The sequence below is a fragment of the Hippocampus zosterae genome, chromosome 8 (assembly GCF_025434085.1).
Source record: "Hippocampus zosterae strain Florida chromosome 8, ASM2543408v3, whole genome shotgun sequence".
NCBI classification, from domain to species: domain Eukaryota; kingdom Metazoa; phylum Chordata; class Actinopteri; order Syngnathiformes; family Syngnathidae; genus Hippocampus; species Hippocampus zosterae.
The window spans coordinates 3224159-3243264 of record NC_067458.1 but is presented as its reverse complement, the minus strand read 5'-3'; the positions used below and the strand labels follow the sequence as shown (position 1 = coordinate 3243264).

Genomic DNA, 19106 nt, shown 5'->3' with positions numbered 1-19106 from the left:
AATAAAAAACACAGCGCGTAGCTTGAGGTTTTTCTCTGAGGAAGAATTTAAGTTGTAAATCTTGCTCGAATGGGTCTTGCAAGAGGTCTGAGATCATGTTACTCTCCAAACGAGCCCTACTCTAAACATACTTATTTCTTATAGTTAAATGGGTAGAATTTATCGGACTGCATGTCTGCAGTCATATATTTTGTCACGCTTACTTGAAAGTTGTTGTTGTTTTCCGAAAGCGTTTAAGACATTCACAAATTGCATCTAACCTGTTATTGGACCTACTGAATGGTAGTCTAATTTATTGCTTGAAATACATTTTTATTAATTAATATACATGTTTTTTGTCTGATACAAATAAATGATATCACAGAACATCAAAATGATCTATTGGGAAATACAACAGCCTCTCCTGTATCTTGAATACTTACAATGAAAATTACTTGAAAACATGTGTTTGTCATTAGTATAAGATGGATAGGAAAATGATAAAATGAAAATCGAGTCGGAACCATGGTGTCACGAACCCCAGGTTTCACATGGAGTCTTCATAGATCTTAAGAAGTACAGAAAAAAAACATATCGAGCCAGATTTGGGTGTGCGATTTTGTCCACCGCGACCAAAGTGGCCAAGGGTATTCCACATATTGTTTGAGTCTCATTCCTTCTGTCTTTGATAACAGTACAAAACTCATAGAGGGGAAAAAAGCTTCCATTATTAGTCACAAAAACAAAACTACACAGATATTTGATTACAACATCAGTCTAGATGTCTTTGGTACAAACAGCGGTTTGTAAGATAAAAAGTCTTGGAGCGAAACGGTGTTGCGTCACTCTGTGTCCGACATTTTGCATCTCGTAGCAAAATGCTGTCACACCCAATCTCTAAAGTTAAAAAAAAGGAAAAAAAAAAGAAAAAGCAGAAACATTACGATCCAGTTTATGTCGGTTGAAGCTCATTCCAAAGGTGATGTTTGTGGGGGTCCAGTGATTTCAAAGGTCCCCTAATCTAGACGGCTTTTCTGTACTTCACCTTTCAGTTGACTGTGGGCACCTGGTTCAAGCTATACTCCTTTGCTTTGAGCCGCAGGTTGGCAATGCTGTTTGCCATGTTCATTCCCTGGGAGGTGTTAGTGTTGGAGCAAGTCGGTGGGTAGGTGGCCATGGCACTGAAGGAGTCAAGGGAGGGGAAAAGAGTAGAAAAAGGTTGAGCCACTAGTTACCAACAATTCCAGAAAAGCAACACAAACTGTAACGGCAAAATCTTGTCACAGTATTTTTTATTGATATGACCATTAAAAAAAAACATTATATATATATATGATAAGATATCCTTTATTCGTCCCACACTGGGGAAATTTACAGCCTCCAGCAGCAAGAATGTATGTAGAAAGAAGAAAGAAGAAAGAGAAAAAAAACAACAAACATCTTTCAATTAAATGCAATATGAACACAAAAAATACACACACACACACACATCTCAGAGACAGTTTGAGGGCTCGTTTACACAAGGGCAATGTAGGATTTTTTTTTTTAATTGTGTGAATTGAGAGAATTGGGACCGGCTTTTTTTGTGGTGGCGTGGTGGTTATCCACCTTTCATGTTGACTTCATATAGAACAATATGGTAATGTTTGGCTTTAAAAAATATTTATCTCTTTCTTAGTTATAAGTTTTCAAAATGTGGCATTTCTTCTGTCACTTAGGGTGAGCTTTGTGAGACCCTCCCTCACCCCCGGCAAAAAACAAACAAACCAAAAAAAAACAGCAACACACACAAATGTATTCTGAAGAGAACTTTTCATTGCTAACAGCGAGACAAAAAACTGAGTAAAATGAAGGCATCTCTCTTTGAGGGCGACATGTTTTGTGGCGCCCCCACTGACCCCGCATTCAGAATTGAATATTATCACGGTTATGATAGTTGACGAAAACTAATAAAGTACATTTACTATAATTGGAAAAAAAACCTTTGTCGGGAATGAATTAAAATAAAACCAAAAATTATTTTGAAAAAAACAAAACTAACTGAAACAATGTCTTTGGTTTATAAAACAAACGAAAACTAATTATAATTATAGTGAAAATGTGTTCATTCATTTGTTATCTGGTGTGACACGTAGCAGAGAGGTCATCGAGGTCAACGGTGGGTTTAATACGGTGGTTTGTTTTCACATTATTGCCTCGTCAGTAGGGTCACAGGATCTGGCCCCCTCTGGCCCCCTTGAAGACTGATTGGGGGACAGCGAGTGAAAGGACGGTGTTGCAATTTTGAAATACATTACTGCACATGTAAATAAAGGAGAGATATTGTAGATGCAAAAAGCAATCTGCAAAATTGACCACAACTATATATATATATATATATATATATATATATATATATATATATATATATATATATATATATATATATATATATATATATATATATATATATATAGGAGGAGGTCATACAAGAGATTGGGAGGCAAGCCCCAATGAATAAAATGCTGAGTGAGGCAGCAACTGACCTGAAAGCTGAGATCATGGCGAGAATGAAAGCTGGGCAACCTAGAAACCGATTACAACGGCTATGTGAAGTACCATCTGAAAGTCTCATAGAAAGTGTGAATGCAGCACTGAGGGCGATCCCTACCGTAACGATCACAGAAACCAAAGAGCTGATATACGCCTCAGCATCAGTGATCCTGGAGACTCTGGGCCATAAGAGCAACCATGGAAGCCATGAGATACGTTACCCACCATGGAAAAGACGGTTGGAGGCTAAGATCAAGGTGGCCCGGAAAGATGTGAGTCAATTGACGGAGGCCCAGAGAGGTGTGATGAAAAGGCCGATACCCGAGAGGTACATCCAGATGACCATACCTGAAGCACTCGAAACTGCCAAACAAAGGCTCCAAGCCTTGTCCAGTCGCCTAAAGCGGTACACGAAAGAGAATGAGGCCAGACGAATAACCGGGCTGTTCGCAACACAACCTGCGAAAGTGTACGCTCAGTGGCAGGGTCCTAACAACAGAGCTGACCCACCAAGACTGGAAACTGAAAGGTACTGGAAAGGCATATGGGAGAAGGAGGTTGCACATAACAGCAGTGCACAATGGCTGGTGACCCTGAGAGAGGAGCACAGCAACCTCCCTGAACAGAACCCAGTTACCATAACAGTGGCAGACATACAGGAAAGAGTCTCAGATATGAAGAACTGGACAGCACCAGGCCCGGACATGGTCCACACCTACTGGCTAAATAAACTCACAGCACTCCATGAGCGCCGAGCAGTACAAATGAACCAGCTGCTGAGGGATGGGACTCACCCAGAATGGCTAACCGAAGGGCGAACGATCCTGATCATGAAGGATCCCTCGAAGGGTGCAGCCCCATCCAACTATCGGCCAATAACCTGTCTCTCCACAACATGGAAGCTCATGTCAGGCATCATTGCGGCTAAGATAAGTGGACACATGGATCAATACATGAACGAAGCGCAGAAGGGCATTGGTAGAGATACCAGAGGAGCCAAACATCAGCTCCCGGTTGACAGAACAGTCGCACAAGACTGCAGGTCCCGACGTACCAACCTGTGCACAGCTTGGATTGATTACAAGAAAGCCTATGACTCGATGCCACATACATGGATCACTGAATGCTTGGAGTTGTATAAGGTGAACAGGACCCCAAGAGCTTTGCGAACTCGATGAGGATGTGGAAAACCACACTTGAAGCGAATGGCAAGCCACTTACCCAAGTGTCCATCAAATGTGGCATATACCAAGGTGATGCACTCTCCCCACTGCTGTTCTGCATAGGACTGAATCCCCTAAGCCAAGTAATCACCAAGACAGGCTATGGATACCGCCTCAGAAATGGAGCTACAATCAGTCACCTCCTCTACATGGATGACATAAAGCTGTATGCTAAGAGCGAAAGGGACATATATTCCCTAATACACAACCAGGATCTACAGCAGCGACATCGGGATGTCATTCGGGCTTGAGAAATTTAGTCGGATGGTGACTAAGAGAGGAAAGGTAGTCCGCACTGAAGCGGTCTCACTCCCTGAAGGAACAATAGCAGACATTGAGGACAGCTACAAGTACCTTGGTATACCACAAGCCAATGGCAACCTCGAACTGGCAACAAGGAAAGCGGCTACGGACAAATACCTCCAGCGAGTGAGGCAAGTCCTAAGAAGCCAGCTCAATGGCAAGAATAAGACCCGGGCAATAAACAGCTATGCCCTGCCTGTGATCAGATACCCTGCAGGAATAATAAGGTGGCCAAAGGAAGAGATTCAGACCACGGACGTTAAGACCCGAAAGCTCCTAACCATGCATGGAGGGTTCCATCCCGAATCCAGCACCCTGAGACTGTACGCAAGCCGAAAGGAAGGAGGCCGGGGACGAGTGAGTGTGAGAGCCACTGTCCAGGATGAAACATCCAAGCTCCATGAATACATCAAGGAGAAGGCTCCAACGGATGACATACTCAGAGAATGTCTCAGACAATGGGGAACAGAAGATGAGGCGCCAAGGGCTCAGAGAGGAGCTGGAGAGAGCCTGGAAGGTAAAGGTGACAGTCGTGCCTGTGGTGGTCGGAGCACTCGGGGCAGTGACCCCCAAACTAGATGAGTGGTTGCAACAGATCCCGGGAACAACATCGGACATCTCAGTCCAGAAATGTGCAGTGCTGGGAACAGCAAGGATACTGCGCAGAACCCTCAAGCTTCCTGGCCTCTGGTAGAGGACCTGAGCTGAATGAGGGATGGACACCACCCGAGGGGTGAGATGAGGATTTTTTTTTTTATACACACACACATATATATATATATAAGAGAGAGAGAGAGAAAATTTCATTATTATTTACCGGAATTATAGGACAACTATGTAAAGTGTTCCTAAATATAACATTGTGAAGGAAATGGATAAATAATTTTTATTTATATAACATACATAACATATGTGTGTTAATACATATTAAAAGTACAGTATCTGAATGTCCATCTTTTACAATGTAGCAAATCTTTCATTCACCAAATCATGTCAGGCACTTTGTAATGTATTTTTTTAAATGCAAGACACAGATTACGAGTTATGAGAATTCTTTCATTCAGGCACAATCAGACAATCGTGAGATGCATCGAGTAGAACAAGCATCAATGATCGCAAGATATTTTTGTTTTATATTTTTGCCTTTAGAGCTTAAAACTAAGTGAGTGTATAGAGTATTGAAAATACTCTAGACATGCCATTCTCTTTATTACAAGCCTGTGTGCAATAAAGTGACCTAAAATGCTAGAGTGATTCACCATGCATTTGTTAGAATTGTTTTGAAGCTGTCAGTAAGCGAGCAACGAGGCAGAGAATTTGAGCAAACTTAAATATTTTGGGCATACTTTAAACTCTGGATGGAACGGTCACAAAAGTCTGATGGTTTAGTTTGGACCTGGGTTGACGCGGTGTTGAAGAGAATTCAACTTTTTGAGCTTGCTTCATAAACGTAACTGAGTATATATTCGACTGCCAAAATTGTTTGTTTGTGTTTTAACTTTTTGAACGTGATTTGATTTTAATGCAGGCGGTCCACACTGAATACAGGAGTCACAATGGATTGGAAATGTATTGAACTTCCTTTGTTAATGGAGGCGTGGGGGGGAATCAGTGTCAGACCACCAACCTGTATGGAGCAGTGCTACCCCAGGAAAGATAATCATTTGGGCGTGGTGCAGGGCGTGGGACAATTGGTTGCTCCACCGCTGTAACTTCTCCAGAGTAGGATTTCAGGAGTGAAGCATTCTTGCTGGCCAACATAGCTCGCTCATTCCGACGAAATTTAGCTCGCCTATTTTGAAACCAAACCTGCAATGAAAAAAATAAGATGGGACCTTTGAATGTACACTCTGCGAGGAAAAACGCTTACAATTTCCATTATGACATATGGCATTATAAGCTATGCAAATCGTATTGTACCATTGTAAACGCTGCACCGATCATGACAATCAGGTCTAATTAGAGTGCATTTGCTCCCATCTGATCAATGTCAGCAAAAGACCAATTATTGTGTGGTGTGGATAAAAGATAATTCCTGCCTAATTTCCTGGTAAATTGGTCATAATTGTTCATTATGTACAATCACAAATCCTAAAGTGTGTGGTCAAGACAAAGTTTGGCTGAGCCAGAGACTTGTGATTGTGGTGAAATAGCCAATCAGGCAGTTTATGCTCTGGTCAGAAACTAAAAAAGGAACAACTGGTTGAGTTGAGTGTTTGTGTAACGTCTACTATAATCATTTCCCACCATGAGAATATCCAGGATAGTGCAACTGTAATGTAGTAACCAGGTAAGCTTATATTTAGCCTATCTAGTTTTTATTTCTTCCACTAGTACACTAGCTTACAGTGGAACCTCAGTTCATGAATGCCCCAATTGAAGTTTCCATGCACCCCCGAAAATTTGAGAAAATATTGTTTCGGTATTACACGCTATTTCACTTGAATCTAGGAGGTTGAGTTGTGCTATTTCTCACAGGGCAAAATCATAATTGGCTCAATGCGTCATGTATTGAAAGTACTTTTTAAGTTTTTTTTTAAACTCAAAATTAGCCTTCTGTATGGCACCAAAGGAACTGAGAACTGCTATTGATAATGCTCAATCAGGAAGCTCAATTGAACTGGAGATCAGCCACTGCCCCATCCCCACCAGTGGAGCCGCGGGGAGGAGAGAAGAACACTGGAGGTAAGGCCAACATACTCTTAACTTTCGTTCTTGAGCTGGAACGGGTTCATTGTTTTCATCCATCCATTTTCAACAGTGCTTATCCTGAACAGGCTCGCAGAGGGTTGCTGGAGCGTATCCCAACTGACTTCGGGCTGAAGGCAGACTACACCCTGAACAGGTTGAACTGGTCTCGAGTCAGTTACAGGGCACATCGGTTCGTTCATTGTATTTCTATTGATTTCCAGACGAAACATTGCTGTAGTTGGCAAATGTTTTGGTTTGCAAACAGTGAAATTCAGCATTCAGACAACAGGTGAATTTGATACCAATCAGATTCCTCCTGAAATCTGATTTTTAGAGCTGACTGCCCGCATTGTTTTTAGCAAGTGTCCAAATGGGATCTGACCCTGTTCAGACTGGGCCACTCCATGCCAACTCATGACGTATTTCCGTTGGAAAATACGGAGGCATATGAACTTCCGACTTTAGTTTATTCCAAGCAACCGGGACGTTATCAGGAGGAAAAATTCTATTCTAGCTAGCGATATATAGATAGAGTGAGAGAGAGAGAGATAGCCAAAATATATATAAAATACAGTGATCCCTCAATTATCGTGGTTAATGGGGACTGAGACCTCCCGCGAAAGAGGAAACTCCGCGAAGTAGGTTTAATGAATGTTTTTGAAAAAATTGCGATGGACTGAAACTGCGAAAAGTGAACCGCAAAGTAGCGAGAGATCACTGTACCCCAAATGTGGAATGAGTGCGTGCATATATGCCATTGACACATTTGACAGACGGTTGGAGCAACAACATCAGAAGTGAGGCATCATCCAGGATATCTCATGCTTGGCATCACCGTTCTACATTTCGAATTTGCCTCTCTCTGGTCTGGGACATTGGGTCTTGTGTTGCGTAGAGTGACATCACAGACAGTCAAAACTCATCTGTGTATTTGAAGCTGTTTAGACTGAAATGCATTTTCCATCCATCCATTTTCAACATTGCTTATCCTGAACAGGGTCGTGTTTTTTTGGGGGGAGTCTATCCCAGCTAACTTTGGGCAGAAGGTAGATTACACCCCAAACTGGTCACCAGTCAGGGCACATATAGACACAAACAATGATTCACAGCCACAGCCACGTCCACATCGTCACTGACTGGGAACCAATCCCACGCTGCCCGCACACAAATCAGGCGAGTGTCCAACTCAACCATCAGTGACTGAGATGCATCCTGTCCAAATGGATATGAAACTATATGGGAATGGATTTTCACTCCCATTCCCATCCCACCCCCACAGAAACAATCCCATACCATCCTGTCCCGGACCATAAAAAACAGAAGAATAAAATGCTGTCCTGTCCCATTGAAAATTATTCCCATCCTGTCCTGCTCCCATTCAAAATGACTCCCATTCTCGTACCGCTCCCATTTCCCCAAAAAATGTTTTACACCTCCTCTTCCTCATGGACCTACCGGAGGGGTTTTTTTCTTCCTACTGCTGGATAATCCGTCTGCTCCCATGAACTTTGTATCCTGTACCCTCCCAGACCCGGGATTCAAGTTAAAGTCGACTTCCATCCTATGGGATTCATGAAAAAATGTCATCCTGGAGTTGCGACTGCAAAGGAGCCATCCAGTTTCAATCTGGATGGGCTAAAAATGGGATTTCGGCTAGCAGATTACATTTCTAAATCGAGGTTCCAATGTATTTTCCGGTAGTCAGGATGCCCTATCGTATGCCTCTCAAAGGATAACTATTGGTACTGCTAGAGACATCTGGTTTTGTGGAGGAAGATTTGCAATTGTGTGGAGATATCATATTAATGGGCATCCAAATTCTGGTGCATCGACAATCGAACCCCTCTGTTCCTGAAATGGTTCTTAAATATCAAGTAGCCTAATAAAAATAACAGATTACCACAATGAAAATTTTCATTAAATTGCTATCTAGACGATCTCTGGACTTGCAACATCTGTGCAACAATATTGTGTAGTATGTACACACCAGCGCCGTTCTGTCAGGGCCTACAAGGCCTTCTCTGCAGGCGCAAACATGATCAGAAACACAGACCTACTGTACATATGCAACTTATTCATTCATTCATTCATCTTCCTAACCGCTTGATCCTCACTAGGGTCGCGGGGGGTGCTGGAGCCTATCCCAGCTGTCTCCGGGCAGTAGGCGGGGGACACCCTGAATCGGTTGCCAACCAATCGCAGGGCACACAGACGAACAACCATCCACGCTCACACTCACACCTAGGGACAAGTCAGTGTTCAATCAGCCTGCCATGCATATTTTTGGAATGTGGGAGGAAACCGGAGTACCCAGAGAAAACCCACGCAGGCCCGGGGAGAACATGCAAACTCCACACAGGGAGGCCGGAGCTGGAATCGAACCCGGTACCTCTGCACTGTGTAGCCGACGTGCTAACCACTGGACTTTAAATTAAGTAATTTATTTCCAATAGTCTTTTGTCTTTATGTTGTCTTAATTTCATTGCGCATGTCTTGGCCGCGTGGCTTCCAGTTCTTTGTTGGCTATTTTTAATTTTTTTTTAGTCTAATCAGATTTCAGCTTCGATGTGTTGCCAGGCACATTATTTCATCCAACGTCTTCGGGACCCGGAGTGCAGGCGTTGACCACACACACACACACACACACACACACACACACACACACACACACACACACACACACACACACACACACACACACACACACACACACACACACACACACACACACACACACACACACACACTACTGAAATTGGTGGTTCTTCTTTTAGCCAATCAAATTATAGATTCACCTGCGAAAAGCCATCTTGCAGACTTCATGATGAGTGACTTTAAGTTATCCATACTCTCATTGGTTCAGTGACTATCGCTTCTGATTGTTTCAGCTCAATGTGCGGCCGAAGCTTGATTTATGATTGGAGGATGATAACAGACCGCAATTGAAAATTCACTTTCAAGGTGTACTTTTCAAGAAAAACTCAACTTTATGAGGCTATTTTAAACAACGGTGCTTGTTTTCAATGTGGATTTTTTTTTTGGTGGGGGGGGGGGAGCAGGGGCAATTTCAGAGTAATGTATGAGTGAACAATTTAGCATACACTGACAAATAGGAGCCTCTGCATTAAAATTTCTGGTGAGTACGATATTATTTATTTAAAGTTTTCATATTGATAAAAATTGATTGCGGAGTACCATATTGTACGGTGGAGCGTTGGCGTTCTCAAGGTAATGTATTGGACGATTAAGGTAACTGTGGTTTTTTTTTCTTTTGGTAAATCCTCAAATACATGAAATGCTCTTCGTTAGTGCCACACATCGGCCTCTTAACAATGCGTGCGAATGAGAGTGCTTGGAATGGAGACAGTGGACAATTGTCTGAATCTGCAAAGTTGTTTTTTTGGAACATTCGTAACACGCTCTGCGATTTGAACGTAGCCAGAGTTGTAGTTTTTTTTTTTAATTACATTTTTTTGGGGGGGTGACATTATTAAGAGGTGGATTAGATCACTAAATACTCACTGAAGGCCCAGATCCAAAACTCCCCACCCGCCAATGGTACACACTTTCTACACGTTAACAAAGTTGACGATGTACAATTCACAACCTACTTCTAATGAGTCCCTTCTAACTCACTAAACATACGATGATAAGACTCAAGGGCAGCTAATGTTGTTGCTCCCTGTGAAATCATATCCATTATTAGATGCTGGCGCTCACGGAGGCTCTCTGCATGTCTGCATGCTGATGCATAGCTTCAGGAATGAGCTCAAAGACTCAATTATCAAAGGATTTCTGCATTACTTTCTGCTAAACATTATTCACAGATGTGCTCCTTCTTGCTCCAACCTCACAATTTCCTTTACCCTATTTTCTTCTGTAAGAAGAGGATTTTTGTTTGTGTTTAAGGGCAGGAACTGCAGACATGCACACGTGCACACATATGAGCGTGTGCGTGGAGAGAGAAAGAGAGAGAGAGAAATATTTTAGGGTTATAAATGGGTGACGTATGCAATCAAATTATAATTAATTCCAAATAATAGCTTCGTGGCATCTTTTTAAATTGTTACTTATAAAAAGACATAGTTCAAAATATTGAATGGCATTTAAGAGGAAAAAAAGGTGTGAAAACTAGGGTTTGTAGCTGTAATTGTGCACTGCAAAGTGATATGAACGATACTTTGTTCTGTTGCTTGAAAGACTTCTAGATGTGTAGAAGGGTGAGAGAGGCAAACGGCTGTCAGAAGCAACACACTCTCTGAAATACAGAGTACAAAAGTATACAACAAAAAAAAAAACGCTGTCTTTAGAACATAGGGCTTTTTCAGTAGGTTGTGCACATTGTTCACTGTGGCAATGATGTCAAGGTTCATCTCATATGAAGTCAAAATCATAGCTTGTACAATGCACACCAAATACTTGAGCTCCGTCATCGTACCATCGTATGTTTAGTGAGTTGCTTGACATGTAATAAAATGCTACTTGATAATTTGGAAATAATACCAATTATTTGGTCAATTAATACTACTCCATGACCTTAGGACGAAAAATATAATTTATCAGCTTTTTTGCAGTGGAGGTAAATACAACTGAGCAGATATTAATTGCATGTATTACATTTTAATGTTGTGTGTTTGTTCTTTTATTTGTATTCTTTATGTCATGTTATAAGGCAAAGTTTCAGATCCATCGAAAATTGTATTTTAAAATTTTTGTTGCTTATTTGCTCAGTTACAATTTCAGGAAAAACTTTTCGGCTGGCCGATCATGCAGGCTTCCCACCGATTGTCAGCAAATATACGGCAAAAGGTAAATTTTTGTGTGTGTGGTGGGGACAACCTCTTATCTGCTCTCCTTAAATCGACTAATGCAACTTTCAAACATGCTCTAAGGTACTTAGAGCAATCGGCCTCTTAGTATAAACGAAGAACTAACAGATGATGTGTGATACTCGGTGCCCTGCTGTTTGTCCTGTTCCCGTGGCTACAAGACCTCTACTTCATGGTCAGAATCCCTCATATCACAGACTTGGAATCTCACGGTTGAGAAGTGAAATAAATATTTATTACATTGTAAAAACATTACTTTGTTTTGAGATTTCAGGAGCAGTGGGAATTCCTCAAAAAAAAAAAAACTCAAACAAGTACAATTTCCCAGTTGTCGCCATGGAATATAGGGTTTGCTTAAAGCATAGCTGTAGTTTAGTCCACAGAGAACTCTTCCCCATGCCTTTTTAATTTTATGGCTGTACATTTGATCAAATGTTCAGAGGGGCGCCTGCAGGAAATCCCTCTCAAGTCTGTATAAAAACCTTTGCAAAAAATATGAAACCCAGTTCAGAGCAAATGATATCTATATCTATCTACTGGTATATACATAGATAGTTATAGATATAGATATCGACCTAGATATGGGAAAACAAAAAGAGGAGTGATGGCCCTCTCCTTACCTGCACTCTGGCCTCCGTCAGGTTGACCCGACGAGCCAGGTCTTCTCGAACGAAAGCATCAGGGTAATGCGTTCTCTCAAACACTCTCTCAAGAGCCTGGAGCTGGCTGCTGTTAAAGGTGGTTCTGTTCCTGCGTTGCTTCCTCTTCTTCTTTTCCTCCGTGTTCATCTGCTCGTCTATGCAGAAAAGAAAACTAAAGTTAACTGTCATGTTTTTTTTCCTTTGTGCGTCTTGCTGTTTGCATGCTAAACAGACAGAAAAATAAAAAACAAAGACGATCTGATTTGAAAACATTTTCTTCCAAGTAGAGGTCCTCGTGCAATGGATTGTATGTAGCTATAAATTCGTAAACTCACCATTTGGTTTTGAACATCGAACGTTACATTTGGCAAAAGAAGGCAATGTGGTTGTTCGCTTCATTTCATATGGTTACGGACGGGCATGATCGTCGTTAGTTTAATGATTTTATGGTGGATGAAATTGAAATCTTGGACTCGGAAATAGGAATATCGGTGGTTTTATAATTATTAAGACCAGGCTCACGAGCAGGACTAATATTGATTTACTGCAGTGATTCTCAACTAGGGTGCTGTGGCACACTTGTACGCGGTAAGAGATTGTCAAGGGCGCCTCTGGACATGATTCAATTTCTTTTTTTTCCCCAAATATTTTGTTATTACTGACATACATGTGCTTAATCTATCTACAATGCAACATATTGTGACAGGTTGAATAATTCAATGTTCTTCATTTAGAGGATTTGAAAAAAAAACTATATTTCCACCCCTTACAATTCATACAAAGTAAAATTTTTTGTGGCTTCCCCTCAATGTATCAGCTTCGTGTTTAATGAAACGGCAAGATTTCACACAGAGTAAATCAAGTTGTAAGTCAACAGAGAGACGGGATCATCAATACTTCCGTATTCATAGTTTTTGCAAAACTATGAATAAAACTGTTTTTTGCTGGCTTGTCGTGAGATTTTTCAATTCTGAATCTGCAACTTCTCGATAAAGGTTGGGAACACTGGACGGATTACTGGATGTTCAACAGTGGAATTCAATCTCAAATTATAGGTTTTTTTAGATGATAGAACATAAAAGTCAAATTTGGCAACTTATACATGGCATGCCTACAAAAAAAAAACAATAAATATTTCAAATGTGTTGATAGAATAACATTTACTATGCTGAAAGGACATGCTGACTCTATTGATTTATTATCGTGACACTCCGAGAGAAGCCAGTTCATATTCGACAACTGAAATCTGTTTCACTGCTCCAGTGTACAGTAGATATAAACCTGCAAAAGTGTGACACACACTTTTTAGACTCAATGTCCTTCACCAATATGATAAAAGCTTTCATGAAATGTTTAACCCTCAAGGACTGAAAGCGATTCGTACTTGTTTTCTAGCGAATTCCCCAAATTAACATTCTAAATTTGTGTAGTTTTTGTGATGTTAGTTGGTTAAGATAAAAAAAAATGTCGCCATTTGCCATGAGCCATTTTAAAAGGCTCATTGAAATGTTATTCCATTGAAACTGCAGTGACAAACTCAACAAAGAAAAACAAGAAAATCAAAAACACATGTAATATAAATGACTACGGTATGCACCAAAATTATATATATATATTTTTTTTACTGTAGGATTTGTATTGCCTTTGTAACGCCGGTGATGATGCCTCCAATTCAATAACCGGTATTTCTATAATAATTGTTCTTTTACTAATGGTTTCCGTAACAGTAATTCTTCAGTTAATCATTTTATCTTTGTATTGAATTAGTAAATTATATTTTTCTGACAGCTGTTCTGATGGTTGTGGATTTGCTTTTGATTTTCGGATCTGATACAGGTTTGTTATGGTGGATCTCAGATGAAGACTAATATGTTAAAAATCAAATCGAATACAACAATCAACAAACAAGTGGTCCAGGAAGTAGGTTCGAGCATTCTTCCCTTGCCTCACACAAACACCTTGCTTTCAGACTGTCGAGGAGGCAATACGAGCTGTCTGCATTGAGCCTGTTTGTTTGCTTGTCACCTTCTTATCTAAGGAAAGATTACTTCCAACCCCAGTCGCAGTCTAAAGACTTTAAACACAACTTTTTTGTCTGGCAGCAAAAATGTCATTTTGAAAGGTACTTGCGTACCCACCTTGGATAGCTTACAACAAAAATTTGTTGGGCGTCTACATCCCAGTCTGGCCTGTGGGCAATTTCATTGTTGACTTCATAATTTGTATGGAAATGGCGGATGGATGCATGATTGAGTGTGAATGTAATTCCATGCCAGTTTTTATGGCACACATACAGTTGTGCTCATAAGTTTACATACCCTGTTGGAACTTTGGGAAATACTGAGGAGGGGGAAACATTACTGATGACTGAACTGGGACAATCTCAATATTTTCTTTATCGCTATGTTTTAGTCGATGAATGTGTTATTCTGAAATTCCCTATAGCTTAATTTGAAAACTCTAAAACATAAAATAAATGTGATTTTCCGCATGCACTGACATATTAGGAATGATGATAAGGGAATGTAATCTTGTGAGTAAAAGTACAAGGTGCCGATAGGGATCCACAAGCAAACAATTTTAAAACACAAAGGGAGTGTTTCATCCACTTTTTGCATGGCATCCAATCATAAAAAGCTTCAGGCATGGGATTCGTAACACTACATCAAGTTGTGAACAGAAAAAAAAGGTTGAGAGTGATTGGCAGTGAGTGATTGACATGTCTCTGGGTCATATTAGATTCAATTACAAGTTGAGAAGTTTAAAAAACTTGTTGACCTCTAACCCTTCATAAAAAAACAAACAGCCGCCCTTCACACAGAAAATGAGAGCAGGTCAAGTACCGAAATGATTTTTCCAGCGTTGTTAATGACCAAAGAGAGTCAGCTTAAAATCCAAATGTTTTCTCAATTTCTGTCGCCTATTTTTTTTAAACGCTATTGTTATAATGGGTCACACGTTACAATGTTTCCTTTAAAAATGAGCTGGACAGGCCAATTGTATCCAGCGAATCTGAATTGAAGCGTCTTTGAGACGCTGTGCCGCTACATGTACGTGACATTAAATGGCGAAAATTTTACATTAAATCAAGTTGATGTCAAGTTGAGGATAACGACGGCGATTGAATAATAATAATAATAACAATAAAACCGAGATCGGCGAATTTCGTTCGATACAGATATCAGATATTGAGTGTGTTAATATAGAGGCGTGCGATCTGAACAAAATGCAGTGTCGAATTTCATAATAACAGCACGCGTGAAAACAGAGTATTACAGGATATTGTTGTCCAAGTTACAAAAGATTTTGCCCACAGCTTGCATTCCTAAATGCGATTTTCATAATAAATGGATGGTTGTTATCTTGCCACTTAGCAGCTTTTGATAGAAACCACTGAGTACAAAACTTAAACTGATTAATAACAATAATAATACTAATAATAATGATGATGATAATTTAAAAAACCGCAAATCGAAATCAAATGAAGCATAGTTTTCTGTTAATTACCTATTCATCGCATCGGCTATACACTATTATGATGAAAATAATATGAACTAAAGTCGTTGCTTGTGTTTTTGTTAAATTGGAGATATGTCGATGTGTGCAATTTCTATATTTATATTATATTATATTTATAAATATTTGGCACTAAATAAACAGCAGATTAATCCTTCCACAATGTACTCGCAAAACTGGAATTAGAGAACTCATGCGCTTCGTGTCTTACGTTTATTGGGCAACTGATTAATTCCACCTGCAGTTTTAAATCCCAATGCGATCGAGTGACATGTTGTTATTTCATTCCTTAATTGTTCGAGCAAAGACACGTGCGTTAATCACGACAAACCATTAGCGTCCAATAGTCTGAGTGTTTGACAGGCCGAAAATAACCGTAAATTAACGATGTGACCCACTTCCACTCGCATTTTTCTCTGTCACCCCTGTGATTTTTAGCTTTTAAACGTGACAATAACACTCATTAAAGCCTTTAACGTCCGTGTCAAAAGGCCCCTTAGAAGAGAGGAGGAATGCTACGATATTTTATTTTATTTTATTTTTTTATTTTATGAACTGGACTAGCCTCTTTAGACAGTCTTTATGAATAAAAATAGTAATCTCAGCAGTATTAGTGTCCTGCTCTCTGCCACCAAAATCATATTCTCGTTTTTTGGCACATTAAGAAAAACAGAATTGGTCAATGTCGTCTTACTCACTCGGGGATGCATAAATTCCCATCGAATTGATTGCCTATTGATAATATCGTCTCAAATAAAGTTACACTTTTCCCAGGTATATTTAAACAAGACACGCGCTGAGGACAAACTCATGGCGATCTCATTTGGAGGCTAAGGTTTATTGTCACACGTTTACTTCACCAAGTTCACCAACGCCATCATCCTTAATTGTCATCAACGCTCAAATGGAGAATTAATATTTATGGTCGAGTGGGGTCGAGTGAGTCAGAGATGTCGAATCGCCAAATCTCACGAGTGCATTTCTTTCGTGCCCGTTGCTCCTCGTTGTGTGCGCTCTGCACGCCCAATTGTATGAATCAAATAAAAAGGATAGGTTAATACGTGCGGTGTGTGGAGATTTATGCACGCCAATTACAATAGGTCGACAGACTTACTGTCCTGTTGGTTTGTGTCACTTCCACTGGTCAGTCCCGGGGATTCCATCATACTTCTCCCAGCTTCCCCGACGCTCTCGTCTGCCTGGTTGACAACCATTTCCCCGGCTTCTTCCAGATCCAACAGATGGCTTACCGAGAAATTCTTTTTGGCTTGCAAGTTATCCAGGTTAGACGTGATGGGACTCTCCAGGCGGTTTGATATCGTGGTTGGCCTGTCCATTACGTGTGCATAACTTGAAGTCATGACGCAAGAGCAAAACGAATAATTTGGTGGTCCGGAAGCTAAAAACAAATAATGTAGATCCTTTCTTGCAGAGTGTCAGTCTCACTTGTCAAAAACAATGCCTGCCGTTCTGTTTGGAGAGGATGGTTATTTTTTTCATATCCAAATGAGCCACGGAGGGCTCAAACAAACGTCTGCAAATGCTTTCTGTCAGTTTTTTTCTCCCTGTAATCAAACCTCTCATGTATCCATACAGCGGTGATCAACCTTTAAGAACTAGAACAAACAAGCCTTATAGGCACTTTCAGAATCGTAAGAAGTGAGAGAGAGAGAGAGAGAGAGAGAGAGATGAACTGAAGTCTGATCGCTCTGGCTGAATCACACGTGAGCATGCGAAGGGCCGCTTGCCTGATGACGAACAGATGCTCAAAGCGCAGCGTCCTTTCAAAGTTTGCTCAACTTCAGTAATGCAAGGAAAGGTAGGATGTCGCCCCCCTAGGCCTCTCTCTCTCTCTCTCTCTCTCTCTCTCTCTCTCTCTCTCTCTCTCTCTCTCTTCTCTCTTTCTCTCTCTCTCTCCCGGGCTCCAGCCTACTCATAGGAGCCCCATAATTACGCGGCACTGCATGTGTCTGACTTTTAACAGGCCCCCCTTAAGATGTCACCTCCCCCTTTGGAACAAACCTAACCATCGGTACCATCAGAACTCTTGGTCTCCTTGCTTCGAGGGCTGGCAAACCTCACAGCTTAATGAGGATGAAGGCAAGATGTTAATGCTAAGAACATGGCACAATAACAAAGAGGAGGTAAATTCCCCTCTTTTTAATGTCATATTGTCTCTGTGTGTAGCTTGATTCTGATGCTTAAAATCTCAAATATGTGGAAAACGGCAAAATAGTGCCACTCAATAGTCATGACTATGATACATGACAGAGTCAATATTCTGAATATCACATAATAACGATACCACTCACTGAGACATTAAAAGACATGTTTGAGAGGTTCTGGGTGTAAATGTCAGCTTGGGTCAGTTGTGTGGAATGTGCATGTTCTTGTGCTTGCTTGGTACAGCAGCTTCCTCCTCCTGTCGAAAAACATGCATGTTAGGTTCATTGAAGACTCTAAATGGCCTATCTAAGTATGATAGTAGTTTGTGTTTATGTGACCTGCAATGGACTGGCAACCACTGCAGAGTGCTCTCCAGCTCCCCACCAAAGTCAGCTCGGAGAGACACTTGAAAAAAATAAAATAAAAACACATTATGACAACTCACTAACTCATCATAACTTTCATACTGAACATACAAATGAAGGAATTTTCACCCTTTAAGGGCCACGGCATGTTCCCTGATAACAAAATAATCATGTTATATCATACCAGACACATCAAGTCTGTTAGTTGTGTTGCACATCGATGTACTTCTTTATACATACACCAAATCGTAAAGGACTTTGGAAACCTTGCTGCTGACTCTTAAATGACTTGGGGAGGGGTTGCAGAGCGAGCAGAGTAAAAGGGAGGGGAGGTTTTAGGCATCTCTTGAGACTCGAAAATCCTTGATTTTTGTTTTGTTTGTTTTATTATTATGACTGTATACAGTATTTCTTTTCCTCAAAATTTCCCCGACCTTTCTGCCAAAGGTCCCCCACCCACCCCAGGAAGTTTTGCACCCGGACTAACAGCGTGCTTGGCAATTAGCCAGTGTGACAAAGTTTTGGAGACTGAAAACATAAACAGTTGAAAATTAGGTATCACAGTTTAGGTTTCTGAAACAATCGTGTTACCGTTCCCTTCTCAACCCCGAAAAACGCCCATCTGCCCAATTATTCCACATTAAAAACAAAAATGGCAGAAAAGGCCTGATGTTGGACTGCGCATTTAAAGATAATGAGCTTGAATGAGGCACATTACATTTGCATAACTCAGTTTGTCACCCCATGAAGAAAGTATTAAAATGTGCTTTTGGACTCAACTGGGAGGAAAAAAGCATTTGGTGCAGGCACAGTACTCGTCTGGCATGAAAATTCATATTTCCAGTCGTTTGTGCAGCTCAG

The 19106-nt window shown here is 40.7% G+C and overlaps 1 protein-coding gene across 1 annotated transcript; it reads right to left on the bottom strand.

The window, feature by feature from the left end:
* Positions 1-291: 291 nt before the first annotated feature.
* prrx1b (paired related homeobox 1b) lies at positions 292-17669 on the bottom strand. The gene is made up of 4 exons (XM_052073492.1): positions 16829-17669; positions 12178-12353; positions 5665-5846; positions 292-1160 (listed from the first exon to the last, which is right to left on the bottom strand). Exons 1-4 carry the CDS (start codon positions 17073-17075, stop codon positions 1028-1030), a joined length of 738 nt encoding a protein of 245 aa, XP_051929452.1. The 5' UTR covers positions 17076-17669; the 3' UTR covers positions 292-1027.
* Between the last annotated feature and the right edge of the window lie 1437 nt (positions 17670-19106).

Bases quoted from the DNA above. Each gene is read 5' to 3' on its own strand.
- prrx1b (XM_052073492.1), bottom strand. From the start codon at position 17,075: ATGACTTCAAGTTATGCACACGTAATGGACAGGCCAACCACGATATCA. The intron at 12,354-16,828 runs GTAAGTCTGTCG...TTTTCTGCATAG, and splicing joins TGACACAAACCAACAGGACA to ACGAGCAGATGAACACGGAG. The intron at 1,161-5,664 runs GTTGGTGGTCTG...TGACTCCTTCAG, and splicing joins GGTAGCACTGCTCCATACAG to TGCCATGGCCACCTACCCAC.